Consider the following 19,903-nt stretch of genomic DNA (forward strand, 5'->3'; position numbering starts at 1 on the left):
GTTCGTGGTGCCATAGACGTTACCCAAACAAAATTCCTGAAATGTCGGCAGGGATCAGTTGGTACGACTTCCTCTCGATTACCCGACTACTGATAATAACAGATCAGACCCCCAACTCTAGTCAGCTCATTGCACGAACCCCTTGCAATGGTTCGGTCATTTGATCCGCATGCCAGCAGAAACACCCGGCAACACACCATTCAGTTTTGATCCCTCTGCGCATGGCTGGAAGCTCTCTTGCGGAAGGTACCGGTTCAGATGGAGGACAATCTTACCCAGTACTTCTCAATGATCTGTGCTGATATACAAGAAACAGTCAGCTTGCACAAAACCGTTCCGATTGGAGGCGAAGAGTCACGTGTCTCTCTATGCTGAACCACCAGCAGGAACATATAGGCAAAATTCAAGTAAGTCGTGCAATAGAGTGGAACTTAATCTGGGTTCCCAAAACTGATTGGAGCCGAAATGTCAAAACCAGCAAAATAGGACACTTTTAGCGTCGCTTCAGGAAATTGGAGACTAGGCTTAATTCGACATTAAATTCAAGACCTCTTGACCAAGAACCTATCCAGGATTTTTATTCGGGGAGGGGGTTTTGGATTGGACACAAATTTTTGGGGGGTGGAGTCAAGCCCTCTCTCCTGGATACGGCCTTTCTCTAGACATAGCTGACGTCATTTTTACCTGTCCAGTCACATGTGTTTTCAAGTTTAAATTTTTGGACAGAGTTTGTCGTTTTACAAAAAGCTAAGAAAATGAACACACAAAGGAAACAATAAAGTGCATGCACATTTTGTTTGCAATAAAAGAGAAATAGTCAGAATTGATGAAGGCTTGACAGCGGTGCTTGTTCACGGAAATGTAGTGTGGGGGGCCAAATCTACTTTTCAAAATCAGACAAATCGGAGGGGAGTAATTTTGTGTAATGTATAAATTGTTTTTGTGTTGTTTTTTTTTCCAATGAAGATACAAAAAAAAGCTATTTTTCAATGAAATTACCTAAAAAAAGGTATTGTTCAAAATTTAAGGGAAGGGGGCAACGAAATATGTTGTAAATGTTCTCTTCTCATCCGTAATTGACTCCCGGGAATGTTATGCATAAAAAAATGCAAAAATTGACAATTTCTTACAAAAACTTATCCATGCCAAACTGACCAGGTGTCAGCCAAGGTGATAAAAGTATCAAAAAATGATAAAAATGTTCCTTTGGTCACCCTAAAGCTAATAATAATAATAAATATCCCTGACGTTTATTGAAAATCAAAATATGAAAAGGTTTCGGACTCCTGTGTTTTCTTTCTAGCCAAAGAGGGCGAGAGGGGGGGGGGCAGAAACAGATAAATAACTGAATTTTTATTTTTATATAAAATTAAGATTTTCTCATTCGCACTTGGTAGCTCTTTTAGGGAGAGTGGTGAATTTCTAATGCAAATGGTTGAAACCCCTCAGTCACTAGAAAATGTACTTTTTGATATGGTTGACAGTGAAAAATATGTTCAGCAAAGCTGGTATTTTTTTTCAGGAGCTTTGAATCTTACAGCCCCTTCTTTTCTAGAATATAATCTTTACTTTTACAAATAGTTTTGTTAGTATCTCAAAAAATGAGCCTTGTTTTGCTTCTTTAATGAATGTTCAAATATATTTTACCAGTATTTTATTAGTTTTATTCGTCATTTTGACTTTTTTTTTCTTCAAGATAAGAAAAAAAAGAGTCACCAATTTGATACTTACTACTACTACTGCTAACAACTCACCCCAGCACCAAACCTTCTGACGCCAACACAGCTACGGACGCTGCTCCTCCATCCCAATCCATTCAAAGCCTCCCTTTTTGCACCATCCCAGGAAGTTCCCATTTCCTTTAAATCTTTCTTTATGACGTCCTCCCACCCCAGAAGAGAAAGACCTGCTTTTCGTTAAGGCCCTAGACGACCAAAAAGGATAGTCTTCGTCAATCTGTCATGCTTCATCCACACAACGTGCCCTAGCCATGTCAACCTTTCTTTCATTATAGCCCTAGAAAGCGGGATTGCACCACATTCTTCGTACAGCCTATTGATTGAAATACGGTCAGTCAGCCGGGTACCCAGAACAATCCGTAGGCAATTTCTCTGGAAAACATCTAGCAAATCTTCATCCACCTTACGGAGCGCACATGCTTCAGAACCATATTTGACCACTGTCATGACTATAGCTTCTAATATTTTAATCTTGGTTTGCAGCTTATCTTCCAATTCTTCTAAACTTTTTTTTAACTGTGAATAAACATCCTAAGCCTTGGCTATTCTACTTTTAACATCTTCACTGCTCCCATGTCGTTTTATTTTCATAATTAAATAAAAAAAACAAGTTTTTTAAACTGAAAGTAAGGAGCGACATTAAAAAATAAAACGAACAGAAATTATTCCGTATATGAAAGGGACTGTCCCCTCCTCAACACCGCGCTCGTTACGCTAAAGTTTTTTATTGTTTTAAAAAATAAAGTTTTGAGACAGAGTCAAACTTTAGCGTAAAGAGCGAGGCGTTGAGAACACGCACCTGTGATCTTTCTTCTGGCAAAAAATGCGAAATTCCACATTTTTGTAGATGGGAGCTTGAAACCTTTGCAGTAGGGTTTTCTGATACGCGGAATATGATGGTGTGATTTTCATTAAGGTTCTATAACTTTTAGGGGGTCTTTTCCCCTTTTTTCGAAAATCAGGCAAATTTTCTCAGGCGCATAACTTTTGGCAGGTAGGACTAAACTTGATGAAACTTATATATATGAAATCATGCATTAAAATCTGATTATTTTGATGTATCTATTTGTATCAAAATACCGTTTTCTAGAGTTTCGGTTACCATTGAGCCGGGTCGCTCCTTACTCACAGTTCGTTACCACGAACTGTTTGATGACATCAATTACTGTACTTGACGTGTGCAATAGCAAATATACGCATTCAAAATTAAATTTGTCAGACGGCCAAACAAAAAGAAGAAGAAAATCCTAACCTTATGCAAAGAAATGCCTGCGAGTAGGTGTGTATATAGACTTGCTATTACTAGGCAAGGCACACATGCTAAAAGGTCTTGTAAGTTTCCTTCACAATTAGCTGATCCTTCTAATTTTAATTTTGCATCTGCCTCCAATTAAGTAGGGGGGGGATTTGCTTCCCCTAGATTTTCTTTCCTCCTCGCCCCATAGATTTACAAAATTGCCTTCTTTGGTATAAAAAATAAAATTCCCCTTATATTTTAAAAAATGTACTCCCCCTGAAAAATGTCCCCCTCCCGACATTTTAGTGAAATGGTGTTACTGCTTGTGTGGCTCTGGCACCAGTTCCAATCTACTTTTTGGTTTAAAATGCGAATATAACTTATAATGGCATTAATAGGCAGGGTTTTCTAGCAGTTTAGATTTCAATCAGAGGGAAACTTGTTCGTCTGTTTTCTGTGATGTCAATTCTTATTCTTATGTAATTTTTGATTAATATAATCTTTGTATTCTTATTCAATTCTTATGCAGTCTTTGGTAAATGCTAACTATAAATGCTCATCACAGGCTTTTATCTTGTTGTTTTTTAATCCTTATGTTGAAACTGATATTGTTTGACTCCAGTCAGTTCTAGTGCCTAATGATAATAGAAGGAATGTCTATGTAGTCAAACACTTCGTGGTATCGAACTGTAAGTACGGACCGACCCGGCTCAATAGTAACCGAAACTCTAAAAAACGGAACTTTGATACCAATACATACATGAAAAGAATCAGATTTTTGTGCTGATTTCAAATATATAAGTTTCATCCAGTTTAGTCAAGTTTACTCATCAAAAGTTACGCCCTAACAAAATTTGCCTTATTTTCGAAAAAGGGGAAACACCCCCTAAAAGTCATAGAATCTTACCATCAGATTCATGAAAATCACATAATCAGATTCAGCGTATCAGAAAACCCTACTATAGAAGTTTCAAGCTCCTGTTGGAAAAAATGTGGATTTTTTTTTTTTTTTTTTTTTTTTTTTTTTTTTTTTTTTTTGCCAGAAGAAAGATCACGGATGCGTGTTTTTTTTTATTTTTTTCAGGGGTGATCGTATCGACCCAGTGGTTCCAAAATATCGCAATAAGGCTCATTCGAACAGAAATTAAAAGTTATAGTGCCCTTTTAGAGTGACCAAAAAAATGGAGGGCAAGTAGGCCCCCTCCCACGCTCATTTTTTCCCAAAGTCACCCTATAAATATTTTGAGATAACCATTTTGTTCAGCATGGTCGAAAAATACAATAACTATGTCTTTGAGGATGACTTAATTCTCCACTGTCCCCTAGGGAAGGTGTGCAAGTTATAAACTTTGCCCTATGTTTACATATAGTATTGGTTATTGTGAAATATACAGAAGTTTTCAGATGGGATTTTTTTCTGGTAGTTGGGGGGGGTGGTAGGGGGTTACGTGGGATCTTTCCATGGAGGAAGTTTTGACGGGGAAAGGGACAGTGCTATGAAGGGGGCACCGGATTTCCCAGCATTATTTAAAACAACGATCAGAAATTAAATTAAAAAAAAAAACATTTGATTGAGTTCGCCCCCTAGTCATTACCTCGCTCTTTACGCTGAAGTTTTTTTTTGTACTTTTATCAGATCTATTTATTCTAATTAACGGCCTTTGTGATTAAGGGGTCATTCTTAAAGAATTAGAACACAATTTGAACTTTAGCGTGAAGATCGAGGTATTGACTAGGGGGCGAACCCCCTAATCTACGTAATAAAAATATATGAATATAGAAGTTGGTTACGTAAGTTAATTTGTAAGTTACGTCAGGTCAAAATTTCGAAAAAGTCATTTAGCCAAAAAAAAGTAAAATTAATATGCAAATTTCGTTTAAATTATTCATGTACGGTGAGCCAAAATCAAAGCTGCATTAATTCAAAACCGTTCAGAAATTAAATAAAAAAAAACAAGTTTTTTTAACTGAAAGTAAGGAGCAACATTAAAAATTAAAACGAACAGAAATTATTCCGTGTCTGAAAGGGGCTTTCCCCTTCTCAACGCCTCATTCTTTACGCTAAATTTAACTCAGTCTCACAACTTTATTTTTTAAAACAATAAAAAACTTGACTCTGGCTGAGCTTTTGGGGTCACACCATTGACCCCCGTTCCAAACTGAATAACCTGCGACACCAGGACTCGGACCCCTGACCTTAGGATTTCAAGTCCGAAGCGCTAACCACTCGGCAGGGACGGCTCAATATTTTTTGAAAAAAAAAAAAATACGGCGTCATAAAGATCACGGAGAAAATTCTTGTTGATTGATGGATTTTGTCTTTCTAAATATTTCGCCATGTCTTCGTAATTAGTGAATTAATTTTTGAGAGTGTCAACTTCACGTGAAACTTTGACCATCGGTGGTTCTGGTTTCTCTTGCGCCCCGGCAAAATATTGATTAGCTCCCTTCCCCTGTCCCCCAAAAATTTTCAGGACAAATTTTTAACAATTTTTTTTTATTTATTAATAAAATTATTTTCAATCTGTTAATTAATTATTATTTTTTATTATTATTATTATCTTAATTTTATTATTACTATTACTTAATAATTGTAATTTATTGATTTGTACTTCCATTTATTAAGTGCGTCCGCTGCTTCAGTTGAATAGAAAGACAATTTCAAAATTACAAAATGATTGTAACCGTTAGATTGTGTATTTGAAATTTTGCGCCCCAAAAGTTTCTGCACCCGGGCAAGTGCCCCCTGCCCTTAAAACCGCCACTGCTCATTGGTTATATTGGAGTGATGCGACGAACCACTATACCCTCATTGAACAGTCGTGTCACAGGTTGACTTGAAAAGTTTGAAATCCTATATATATTCCCCTGGACATGGCATGGTTTGCTTTTAGAATGGTAATGTAGCCATTCCTTGTATTCTAGATTGCCATATTATGTCCACCTTTATCAGCTAAGGGATGCATGTTATTATGTGGGTGCTGATGAATTTTTCTTCGTCAACAAATGAATAAACATAGAACTTAAATGAATTAATTTTTTTTATACTTTTGTTTCGTTTGTTCCAGACCTGACCGGCCGGAACACGTAGTACTTATGAAAGAAGCGCCACCCCTTCTAGCAGATAAATTTACCTCAAATGATCTTGGTGGAGATCTCTATCCATTAGCAAGAGGATCTCTACGTTCTATACGAAAGCCATCCTATGATGTTAGGTCTATAAATAGCGAAGGTGAGTGTTGAATGCAAGATTATTTTTTTATTATTCTTCTTTTTTAATGCATATCAGGGCAGATATTTTATAGCCACACTGGCAAGGCCGTATCCAGGGGGGGTAGAGGATTTGAAACTGCTCTCCTCCCCTTCCCGAAATGTTTGTCAAACTCATAAAAACGCAAGAAAAATGAATATGAACAAAATGTTTGATGTGTTTTTAAAGTTTTTTTGTAACCCCCCCCCGCCACCACCACCACCACCACCAGCCAAAAAAATCCTGGATGCGGTCCTGTACACTGGATATTTTTTAAACAATAAGTACTCATTTTAATAAGAAGCATTAATTTTGGATCCCTCTTAAACTCCAGAATTTTATGTTCTTCTCAGTCACCTATATTTATCTATCGTCTACCTGTTTTTAGGGTTTTATGAACTTGCCCACTTTCCCCTGAAAAATATTCCTGATTCTGTGCCTGCTACACATGACCGCTACCAGGGCTACCAATTAGGGCCACCCCATCCTAGATCTATTGCCCCTATAGATTTTAAAAAGTGCGTTCTTTGGGTATTTTCATCGAAAAAAGTGAAATTGTCCCGCCCCCTTAAATTTTTAAAAATATTTTTTTTTTATATGTAAAAAATATTGGAAATAGATCTTTGTCACATTACTAAATTTTTGTGAATTTGTGCCCTTGGCCTCCTGAATTTATATCCCTGCTTAAGGAGTACTTCTGTGGAAAATCTATGTTCAGATAATTTTAGGACCGAATAGAGATGCGATAACGTTCCAAGAAAATTATCGCATCTTTCTCACACTGGTCTTTCCTGTCTTTTTTATCCCTGACCTTTCTTACATTATTTAAAATTAATTTTACATAGCTACAATTAAATTGCCATAATAAACTTTTTTTTATTTTGATTGCTTTTTTGACGTCAGTAGTTCTGGCAAATTTATTGTATAATTCGGTTTCTTTGCTTTTTGATAAGGCTAATTAATGCTAATAAATGGCTTGATCTTTGATAATCATTTTGCTTTGTAAAGTCAGCGATGTGGGCTTAATTGGGACTTTTTCAAATTTGACTCTGCTTACTTGGGTAATAAATTTGATTGGCTGAATCCATTCCTATTTATTTCAGCGATCGGTGGTATCATTATATCGGTGGTTCGGTGGTTCGGATCGGTGGTATCGGAAAAATAAATGAGTTAAAATATATATTGTCAAAGATAGCGTTGGATTGCTATCAAATAATTATGCGCGATTTTTTTGGAGAGGGGTAGGGTGGGGGAATGGAGCAATTTATTAAACTGGCAAACAAAACACCTGAATTATATATGAAATTGGTAAGAAATTGAGGTACAAAATATTAGAAACAAAAATATTTGGAGTGGGAAGGCTCAGTAGCGGTTTTATGCTTATAATCAAAGGGGGGGGGGCAAGTGTTGACCCCATGATAATGATTTCGTTTGATGGGGCAAGGGGGCAGGGGCAGTTTACCCCCCCCCCCTCCCTAAAAAATGTACAAAACAATTATTATATAGCCCATTCCCCTTGACTATCTGGATGTGAAACCCTCTTGTCCCCCCAATAAAAATGCTGGAGCTGCTCCCCTGCCCCCCGACCAGGCCTAGAACTGCTACTGGGAAGGCTTCCCTTGGCTAAGCACCTGAATACTATTACAATTGTCGTGGAAGTAACCACACATTTTTTTTTTGTGATAGTTAAGCATCCAGATTCGCCAAAGGATACACAAAAAAAAAAAAAAAATATTTTCCTGATTTAGGAAAATAACAGTGATTTTTAGTACATACTTTAATTCTTGTTGCAGAAACAAAAGTTGTTTATTTTTGTGAGGGAACGTGCCCCCCTCCCCCCGCCCGCCAAGGAGTTGCTGAAAGCAGACTAAAATAAACCATTCGATTTTTTGTGCTCAAATACGCAGGTTTTCGGAACCCAAATCATAACACTTTTGAAAATCATATTTTACCTTAGGTGTTGTACGATTAAAAATTTCCAGACGACATTAAAATATCTCTGAAACAAAAACTTAGTTCTCTTGACTATAGTAAAGACTTGGTTTTCGCTCTCAAAAACTTATCTTGCATCGTGTAATTAATTGAGTGCTTTGCTGAAAACTCCGGAGAAATATAACCTGACTCCACCGCCTCGTTTTGGCTGTGTGAATATATATCTTAAGTGTGTAATAGCAATATGTAATTTTAGAGGCTTAATAAAATCATATGGGTAAACCAAATTAAACATGGACCAAGACGGAGATATGTCTATTTTACATGCAATTTTAGCTAGACATTATTGTCTAGGTATAGTCATTTTCGACCAATCACAATTTGCTCTCTGTTTTATTAGGAGCCCTTATTGGTCTATAGTGATGATGAATGAAAAAGGATGCCCAGCTAAGCACACATGTGAACGGGACTGATAAGTCAATTTGGTTTCTGAATAAGGTTTCTAATTTGATGAGGTTCTTCAGTTTTGTTTTTGTTTTTTTTATCTCCCTGAAATCCTGGTATCCTTTCAGTGGCGCATCCAGGGGGGGGAGGGGGCGCGCGGCCCCCTAGCGTAGTCTAAAGTAGTGTAATTTACTTAATTAACGCAAGTTTGCGTTAAATAAACTTGCTCCTAACGCAAGTTTATTGGATCAACCTATTTTGCGCCCCCCTAAATTTCTTTTTATCGGATCAACCTATTTTGTGCCCCCCCTAAAAAAATTCCTGGATCCGCCCCTGTATCTTTTCGCTTGAAATCGATTTCAAAGGGGAGAAATCCTTTTAGAATTTACCCTAAAAGGGAAATCCATAGGGATAGGGGGAAAATTCGTAATTTAGGACTTCCCATATAGTTTTGATATTTTCACCTGTCTGACCTATGTTTTTGCGGATTCTATTGGGCTACTGGACTCTAGTGCTAAAATAGCACGTGGTTTAATTTAGGTCCTTTGCCAAAACTGAGTCTCAGAATAGTATTTCGTACAAAAATTGGTGATTGCTCCAGTAATTCTTAAACGTTATATCGGACAGAATTTAGGACTATGCCAAATAGTTTTGATGTTTTCACCTGTCCTGTCTATATTTTTGCAGATTCTAATCGGCCAAAGGAATCTAATGCTAAAATAGCACGTGGTTTAATTTAGGTTGGCAGTTTGTTGGATCTGAGCCTTTGCTGGAACAAAAGGATGTATTCAATCACTTTTTTTTTCTTCAATTTAATCTTGTGTCTTTGGCTATCTTTTTGCGGGGAATTTTAGGAACATTAAAGCAGCATTTGGTAAATTGAAAGGGCGAAAGGGACACATCACTTTTAAGAATATTCTTATTTTCTTCAAATAATATGCAATCTTATTTTCTGCATGAATCCTGCAAATAATTTCTGTGCAAAGTACTTGCTCCAAAATTATATGTATTGAACCTGTCATTGATTAATTGTCCCTGAACCTCGTGGATCGGAATGAAGGCTAACAAAAATATAGACTCTACAATAGCTGCACTAATGAACTTTCATTAATAAATTATTTAAGGGCTGAAGAATTGCAAAAACAAAGAATTGGTACTGGTCGGTTATGGGAAACACATTCAAGAATTACGCTTAGGTTGCATCTCAGAAAACTGGTTTCATAGCTACAAAAACAAGTGATGGATGATACAATGCATTGGACTTAGACATAATGCATTGGACTTGCATAATTTGGATTATATATTTGCACATTAGGGGGGCGGGGGTGGGGGTTGGTTGGGCTATGTTAGGTTAGGCTGGGTTAGGCTAGGTTTTCATAGTTTTGTTTCTAAAGTACTACTTTATAATCATGTTTTGTTATATTTCATTAGTATTAACCTAATTTCACTTCTTAGGTGTGTTTCCAATAACCGACAACAGTACCAAAGAATGTTTTATTGAAAAGGAACTAGAATTCATGCATCAACATTTTGTTGAATATGCTATTGTCCTTTTCAACCACCCGTCTAGGGCTAAACGGAAAGCAGCTCGTCTGCGGTTGGGGTGGGAGGATGTAAAGAAAGATTTAATGGAAATGAGAACTTACTGGGAGGGTGTAAATAGGGAGGCTTTAAATAGATTGGTATGGAGGAGGAGCGTGCGTAGCTGCGTTGGCCTCAGATGGCTTGGTGCTGCGGTGAGTTGTTAGTAGTAGTAGTAGTAGTTGACTGTCCTTATATCCTGACGTTTTGACCTTTAAATAATTTCTGCAGACTGACAAAGCTTATGTTCAGCTATGAAAAAAGAAAAAGAGGGCAATCATGCTATTTCGCAATATGAGCGAAGTTTGTTAAAGTTTGTTTTTGATTCATGACGGTAGAAGCTCAGCAACTGCAATGACAGGCGCTTTCCATACTACAAAAACTAGGATTTTTGGGGAAAGTGTTATAAATGGCTCATCTTTTATTTTGAGCATGTACACATGAATTTTTGGGGCGGAAGGGGCACATCATTTGGGAAGAAGGGTTAAATTTGAATAGAAGCAAGAAACCTGCACATATTATCTCGGTGATGTTGTAAATAAATAAAAAATCTTGAGTTTTGTCGGCTGGGGGGGGGGCTAAGACCACTCACCTATTTTTGTCTAAATAGTTAGGATTCCTAAACGGTTCATACTTTATACCAAAATATCTTGCTTGTAAAAGTTAATGTCTTTTGAATTTTGCCTCTCTTTGAAGATTTGATGATGTTTCTATAGATTTTCTGAGAAGAAAAGTTTAAATAGTGCTTTCTGGTTCCTAAATTTGTCCATAAAGATATTTAGGGGCGTCGGAGATGTTCCATCTTTTTTTGTCTAATATATTTTATCTGTAAAATATACAATTGTATACTTCGAAATTGATCATTTCGCTTCTTAACTACATCCCAGACCTGTACACGGGCATCAGTTTTTTTTTTTTTGGGGGGGGGAGAGCCTTTCGTCAAAACAACAAAACGGTTTGAATTTCTTTGTAATTAAAGAAAAGGGTATGAAATTCTTATAAAGAGGACACAAAAAATCTGCACTTTAAAATCTTCCAAGCATACAATCGGATTGATAACAAAAGTAAATCAGAGTTTATTAAAATGCTCCCGTTTAGCTATTACGAGAAGAAGAAGAAACAACTATTTACGTTTGGCTTTATCCCCTTTAATAAGTTTTCAGAGAGAGAAACTAGGGGAAAAACTCTTAAAGGCTTATTGACTGCTAATTATCGTTGATGCCTTGGAAAATCCAATTCAGAAGGGGACTAATTATTGTTTCGTTCTTAGTCGTCTTATCTTTTCTCCGAAACTTTTCCTCCTCGAAGGACAGAAGCGTGGAAGAATATTGATTGTCATCGTTGTGTCAAATCGAATAAACTGTTATCGCTGAAGCCGAGAAGAATCTTTCCAGGATGTCTCTAAATTATTATTTTCAGTTTAGTGTTTTTCAAAACATTGATGTGGGGTAATCTTGCAGCTTTTGAAATTTTATGTAGCGTTGAAAAATTACAACAATGGGTATATTGCAGGGGGGGGGGGGGTAAGGGTGGCCTGTGCTTCCGTCCCTAAAACGATCTGTCAAAAGTATATGTAAGGCTAAACTCTGACAGAAGACATCGAATTCGCTTTATATAGTGACGCTCGGCCGGTATTTACCCCTTCGGCGTTTACCCCCCACCCTGTGGAAAATAAGGCTTTCCAAGTTTGAGACTTTTATTTGAGTTTTTTCTTTCCGTAGGGGGAAGGATTTTCGGTACTTGTGTATTATACACCATTCATTCAAGTTTACGCTCAGTAAAACTCGAGAGCATACCAGTTTCTTCGTTAGTTTCTTTCAGCCTAGCGTGAGACAAGACAGAGACAATTGACAGAATAGATGGGAAATATAGAATTTGGGCTATATATTTGCACATAAGGGGGGGGGGGTAAGTACGTGGACAGTTTGAAGTAAAAAAAAACAACCAACAATTCTTACTTCATAATATGCAGAATAATTGTACCTAACACATTTTGCATGCAGACCCGCTACACTTTACCCCCCCCCCCTAATTTGGGAATATATATCCCAAATTATATATTTCTCATCTATTCTGTCACTTGTCTTTGTCTTGTCTCACGCTAAGCTGAAAGCACAGTCTATATAACTAGCAGTATGATCTTCCCCTATCTCACCCATTATAAAAACCCGGACCGAGGTGCGAGTGTTCCAGAGAACGTATAAACATAAGCGGCATTAGATCTTTTCACGGGTAGACAAAGAATAATCACCTACGGAACAAGTACTGACAAAACCACTTGGCTGGCTCACCAATAAGTGGACAATAAGTGCACAAATAAGTGGGAGGAGCTTTTTGTTCGCACCGAGAATGAAGAGCCAGAAATCATCTGCGATAAACTTACTGCTAATTCTATAAACTGTGGCTGAAAGAGACGAACGAAGAAATCGGTTTGTTCTCGAGTTTCACACAGCGTAAATTCGAGTGAGTGGCGCAATGCACAACCAAATTCCTCCCCAACGTAAAATAAAAAAAAACTCAAATAAAATTCTCAAATTTGGAAAGCCTTTTTTTACAGGGTGGGGCCGGGGGGTATTTTTCGGGGGATGGGGTAAACTCCGAGGGGGGGGGGGGGTAAACACCTAGAACGCTTTATCATATGGCCGAGGACCACATTATTTTTGTTTGTCGAAAACAAATATTGTTGATTTACAGGTCCAAATATTAAAAAAAAAAATGTTATAAACATGCCTTTGCTGATTAGCATAGAATAAAAAGCGCATAAAGATCGCTAAAACTTACATTATATCTATCCAAATCGAATAAATCTACGATCACTTAACATAAAAGCTGCACTGACTTTTTCTCTGTTTACATGATTTACAGAATGTTATTCTATCTTTTAGTTGGAAATGTTTTACGTCGCCAAAGTTTAGCCCGTCTCCATTCGTTGGCTATTGAAGCCCCTATTACAAAAGTGATTAATATACTAGCTGCCCTGCAAGAATCATCTCCTGTTCATGTGGCGCAAACTTTAGATAAGGTTTGAATAAATTAGTGTTTTACGTTGCCTAAGTTTAGCCCGTCTCCATTCATTGGCTATTGAAGTCCCTATGCAAACGTAATCTAAACATTAGCTGCCCTGTAAGAATCATCTTCTGTTTGTGTGGTGTACACTTTAGATAACAATGGAATATTTTAAACGCGCATTTTATGAATTACTATTGCAATCAAGGGCGTATCCAGGATGTTTGTTGGGAGGTAGGATTAAAAAAAAGAAACTCTAAAAACGCCTTACAAATTTGTGTATATGCATTTTTGATACGTTTTTACGAGTCAGATTTTTTTCTGGGGAGAGGGGGTTCAAACCCGGTACGCCTCCCACTGGATACGGCCTTGCTGGTAATTAACGGTGTAAAAGACAATTTCTTTATTTTTTGCGACAATTTTCATGACGCCAGGCTGCTATGAAACTAAGGCCCTGATTTTCCACTAATTAGGTTTTGTTCTTTCTATTGAGCTTCCTTTTAAATCAATCAACTAACGGGTTTTCAGGGATAACCTGCCTCGGAAAACCACTCTAAATAGGGGTGTACTATTTTACAAAGTTACTCCTGAGGAGTCCCCCCACCCATCCCAATGAAATCAATCCCTTCATTCCTGGGAATATTTTTGGGCCTGTAATTTCTGTCCTACGGGATGATAGCTTCCTCCTGCAGAATTCTTGTTTCTTGTTAACAAAAGAGCACTTTTTCATGCTTGCTGACAAAAGTGTTGGAGACATGGGGTGGGTATCATCCGTGCTGCCTGGAAATTCTCAAAGAGAGGGGGATTCAGCAGTTTTGTTTGCATCGAAATTTAAATGGGAATTTTTCTCGTTTTACCATTTATTTAAAGTCTTTAATGTCTTAGTGCGCGGGGGGTATTGTTTTCCCCATCTCACAAAGTTAGTGCAGGGTCTTTTCTTTAGTGGTTTTGACATTTTGTTGTATGTTATTTTTTCTGCACTATCGAATCAAATATCAATATAAAATGTCTCGTAAGTTAAAATTGCCAATTAATCAAACACTATCTATGAAGTTGCTATGCTATTTCATTTTTTTATTTAAAAATCTTTTTTTATCGATCGTATCACTGCTTTCAAATGATTTTATTTTATATTTGTTATTTTTCTTCATTATTTGATTATTTTATTTAATTATATGATTATTCTGTTTTTTATGTGATTTTTTATTGATTGTATCGCTTCTTTAAAATTTTTTTATTTTCTATTTTTTTACTTTACTGCACTGTATATAAATGATAGACAGTATGCTCTTTCCCTATCTCAACCATTATACAAAGCCGGACCGAGTGCATATGCTCCGGAAAACATTTAAACAACTTTAAACATAAGCGCCTTCAATTTTTTCACGGGTAGACAAGTCAGATTTCTCTTGAACGGGAAACTTGGCTTCAACGTTGAAACAATAAATTTTAAAGAATCTAATTTTAAATCAATTTATTCCAATATATATATATATATATATATATATATATATATATATATATATATATATATATATATATATATATATATATATATATATATATATATAAAACTAAAAAAATTACTTGCTAGTTTATTTTCCGCGATAGGTATGTCTCTCGATTTGCTGATTCTTCAATTTTACTTCGTAATATGTAGGTGTTCGCAAAAAAAAATCCGGCTCACCAAATTTCTTTCTGCTTTCGCAAATACAAATTGTGACTGGTAATTTTTACATGTTCAAATTCTTTGTGACCAGGGCCGTATCCAGGGGCGTTACCCGGTTCGAAGCCTCCCCTCCTTCCTCTAAAATTTGGACCACTCGTACAAAAGTAACGGAAATGCGTATAAACAAATGTTTTTATACGTTTTTTTGTACCCCCCCACCCAAATAAAAATACTCCCTAACCTAAGTGAAAATCCTGGATATGGCCCTAACTGTGGCTTTGAATTATAATTCTGAATATGATAATCGCTTAGAACCAAGTATTATTTACGTGAATGATTGGTGTCGTGAATGACTGGTGTTTTCTTACACTTCCCCTGTCCTATTTATATATTTATGAACATTTTTCTCTGTGTATATGTTCTGATATTTATATATTCTAGTAGTCTGTCTTATCTCCATATATATATATATATACACACACACACACACACACACACACACACACACACACACACACACACACACACACACACACACACACACACACACACACACACACACACACACACACACACACACACACACACACACACACACACACACACACACACACACACACACACACACACACACACACACACACACACACACACACACACACACACACACACACACACACACACACACACACACACACACACACACACACACACACACACACACACACACACACACACACACACACACACACACACACACACACACACACACACACACACACACACACACACACACACACACACACACACACACACACACACACACACACACACACACACACACACACACACACACACACACACACACACACACACACACACACATATATATATATATATATATATATATATATATATATATATATATTTATATATATATATATATATATATATATATATATATATATATATATATATATATATATATATATATATATATATATATATATATATATATATATATATATATATATATATATATATATATATATATATATATATATATATATATATATATATATATATATATATATATATATGTTTACTATTATTTATATGTTCATATATTTCTATATTATAATATTTTTTTTCTAACTAATGAATTTTTCGCTGGGATTCCATTAAGGAAAAAGATCATTTTTGTTTCTTTTTTTTAGAATGTATGTAAAATAGACTTTTTGTTCATATTTTACTTTATCAATATCCGGTTATAGCTCTACTCCAGTCGTGTCTTTACCTCTGCAGGCTTTGTCTACGATTTATTTAAGTATGACAACAAAAATAATCAAACATGGCCTTGACACCGTATATAAGTGTATAAAACACTGATAACATAAAATGAAGCAATAGAAGTATATTCTGTTCCAGTAGATTATTTATAATTGAGGAAAGATGATTTTTAGGTAATCGATATTCTCCGATCTGCCGAGCTATATTCTCCGCCAATTTTCGATACAAAAGGGAAATCTGATGATCCCGTCGCTACTGATCTTCTTGCTGCGTTATTGGTAAGTGAGCAATATCTCCATCATAATTTGACGTGCATTCCTACAAATCGGAAAGAAGAAGTAAGATTTTCATTCAAAGGCAGAGTTGCCACTCCTTGAGATTTTCCTCAAGATCTCGGGACTTTCCCCAACATGTTTTTTTTTTAAATTTGCATGTTTTCAAAAGTATATTTTAGACTTTGATGGATTCTCAGTTGCCGCTCAGAGCAAAATCGGAAAAAAATGCCTAAACTAGCCAAAATAGCTAATCTAGTTTGACAGAACAAAAAAAGAAAAAAAAACTTTGGTGTTTAATCTTTTTGAGGAAACATTGTTTTTCTTATTATTCTAAATATAAAGATTTTAAGTCCTTTTACATTGTTTGCCTTAAAATATAAAATTATATTATAAAAATATAATAATTGATAATCATAGTGATTAAATCGGGATTAAGTACTCTATTGGTAGTAAAGAAATGCTACCAAGACTAGGTAGCGATACCCAGTACAATTGTAATATTCGTTATAAAAGCTTACATGAAAGATTTGTTTTATGTTCTTTTTTATGTTTTTTTTTTGCTTGTGCTGTAAACTAAGATAAGGATAAAAGAATTACTTTTGCAGAAAGGGCACAATATGTATATTTGGTGTGTATTTGTTTTCAACTAGCTGTGATATGACTATGAAGGATTATAAGAAACATTTTTTATAGAGCTGGGTCGACTCTGGCTGATCTTTCAGAGTCACGCCACTGACCCCCGTCCCGAACCAAATAATTTGGTACACTAGGATTCGAATCCTCGTCCTCTCGGACAAGGGTTCCTAAATCCAGCGCACCAATCCACTCGGCTAGGACGAGTATGTAGCACCATGAATTATGTCAGAACGTCAATGAGCTGGAGATAGTGTGATATTTTCTATTGTCTAAATCAAGCAGACCTCTTCTACCTCCTGTGAAGTCAAGGCCGTACCCAGGATTTGTTTTCAGAGGGGGTTTTCCTAAAAAAAATTTGAGGGGGGGGGGTTACACAAAAAAACAAAAACGCATAAAAAATTTGTTTTTATCCATTTTGTTACGTTTTTACGAGTTAGACAAACATTTCGGAGGGGGGTTCAAACCCCTCCACTGGGTACGGCCTTGTGTGAAGTAAACATGCTTTTGTAAACTTAGTGGATCCTTAAAGTCTTTTCACCAGAATATTTACAAAAAAGTGCTATGAAATTTTAGTAAGAAATTATGCAAAGTCTTAGTTGCTTTTGTTAGGTATTTGGACATAATTAATCCTGGATTGAGTGGAGGATATATCCGGGTGGAGTGGATGGAAAGTGGTTGCCAAATTCATTTATTCTGGGTGTCTTCTAGAAAAGACAGTTAAATCTCAGCCAAACTTTGTGGGGAGTGACGGAGACCAACTAGTGTTTGGAAAACCGCCCGTAAATAAAGACCCACAGGAGGAATTCTAGAGGTGAATCCTCTCATAAATGGGCTGATTCTCTTTAGGTATAATGGTATTGGTTTTAGAGGAAGAAATAAAGCAGGATAGAGGGTTGTATTGAAAATTATCCTAAGGGGTGAGTGAATGAAATCCTTGTGTTAGTACTTGAAAGTCTGTTTACTATATTACTGCTAAGTTTCTCTTTTAAGCTTCTGTTTTTTTTTAGAAAGTAGAAGGAGAGAGGACATCTTAACCCCTTTCCAGGTAAGGACGGTGTAATGAGGAATAGAATAGAATCAGTTTATTTGCTATCAAATGATTCTCATAAAGGAATAATCAATACTATTAGTCCGCTAGGGAGTAGCCGATGGTTCGGATTTCCCAGATTAGGATGGGATAAAATCATACGAATGACTTGAAATACTAGGTATTCTAGAGGTGAAGATTTCTGCAAAAATCTCTTGGGAGATAGGCAAATCAGGAGCTTTAAAGAAGTTGGAACAGAAGGGAAAATTTTTAGCAATCTGTCATCCTTCATCCGCAGGAAGTGTCCTAGCTATCTCAATGTATCTCTCATTATAGCCCTAAAAAGTGGGAATGACGGTCATTTTCCGTATAGCTTACTGTTTAAAATACGGTCAGTCAGACGGGTACATAAAATAATCCGTAGGAGTTGCTCTGGAAAACATCTAACAAATCCTCCTCCATGGTTTCTTATGACCATCCAAGATTTTTAGTATGCTTTAACAGGGCATGAAAAAAAAAAGAAAAAAAATTCTGTGGCAAATTGGCCGAGTCGTGTCAAATCAGTCTTTTGTTACAATTTTGATTCTGAATTCTGTTTCCTTTAGTTTTTGTCTCCTATCTTGAAAAGTTCTGTGGTGTCTGGAGGATTCAATTTCAAAGCGGAGTAAGTCCAACTTTAAAGGGATGGACTTCTCAATTTAGTGGATAAAATAAAGTCTTTGCTTTCCGCAATAAGTATGTGAAAACCCTCGTTGGATCGAACAGATATAGTTGGTATGATAACATTCCAGTGAAAGCTGAAAAAGAAGAAACAAAATAAGTGGGTTTGGGTCGTTGTTCGTACAAGAGAAATTTACCTAGTTTTATAACTTTTGGGCAAGTACTGAAAATACCTCGATTAATGTACGAATTTTGTACGTGAAAACCCTAAGTCCATGAAAACTCTAAAAATGTTAAGTATCTGTATTTCCAGATATGGATTTTTCAATCAATACTTCAATGCTGATTGTGAATTTTCAATATTTCAATATCAGTATTTAAAATTGGAAATATTGAATTGCATTTTGATATAGTTACTTTGAAAATATAAAAAATTAACTTAATCGACTTTAATGCAAGGCCCTCTAAATCATAAATTTAATGTAACCGGTTACGTTTTTTGTCTGTCCAGACATACATTTTCAGATATACGTACGTCTTTTGAGGATTTTCTTATATCTGACGCTTTATAGTTAACTAAATGAAATTGCTATGAAATATATGTCTACATGTATTTTGTGTCCACATATTTTCGAAGTTCCTAAAACTGCCATCTTGCTTAAGTGCCTAAAGGGTACTAGAGGTCTTGAGTTTGATTCCCACTGATACTCTTTTAGACACAGGGAATATTTATCATGCGCTGTTGGGAAAGCTGTATTCTGCATAGTTGTCTCGCTTTTGAACGCATTAAGTATTTGAGCTATTATGGAAAGGGTTTTCTAGCAAATGAAAAAGTTCAATTTAGGATGTGGGTGTTTTTTCCCTTCTATTTACAAATGCGCTTGTTCCTAGATATATGTATATACTTTTAGAAACATTTCTTGTGTAAGACCTTCCTAAATTTTGTTACACTTCCCAAAAATTAAACTCCCTTTTTTTCTAACTTATAATTCACAAAACACCAAATTTTCAAACAAAATATAACTCTTCAGAAATTTAGTAAAAACCTCGAAGGATATGGGTAGAATTTATAAAACCCTTATATGAAAAAAAGAAATTGAATATTTTTCATTTTTAGAGAAATCCAAAAAATTATGCTCTTTTATTCTTTCCTTAAT

At 35.9% G+C, this 19,903-nt stretch overlaps 1 protein-coding gene across 5 annotated transcripts in view; it reads left to right on the forward strand.

Moving 5' to 3' along the window:
* The window catches only part of Pde8 (phosphodiesterase 8), a 335,405-nt gene that overhangs the window by 268,996 nt on the left and 46,506 nt on the right, over window positions 1-19,903 (forward strand). For all 5 annotated transcript variants that reach the window (XM_089102287.1, XM_089102216.1, XM_089102070.1 and 2 more), the window contains 3 exons: window positions 6,045-6,208; window positions 13,069-13,205; window positions 16,322-16,426. In XM_089102287.1, coding sequence (XP_088958413.1) covers window positions 6,045-6,208; window positions 13,069-13,205; window positions 16,322-16,426 — 406 coding nt within the window. The remainder of the gene's footprint in view (window positions 1-6,044; window positions 6,209-13,068; window positions 13,206-16,321; window positions 16,427-19,903) is intronic.

This window comes from Artemia sp. Qi Xiang Cuo, chromosome 1 (assembly GCF_049724085.1).
Source record: "Artemia sp. Qi Xiang Cuo chromosome 1, ASM4972408v1, whole genome shotgun sequence".
NCBI lineage: Eukaryota > Metazoa > Arthropoda > Branchiopoda > Anostraca > Artemiidae > Artemia > Artemia sp. Qi Xiang Cuo.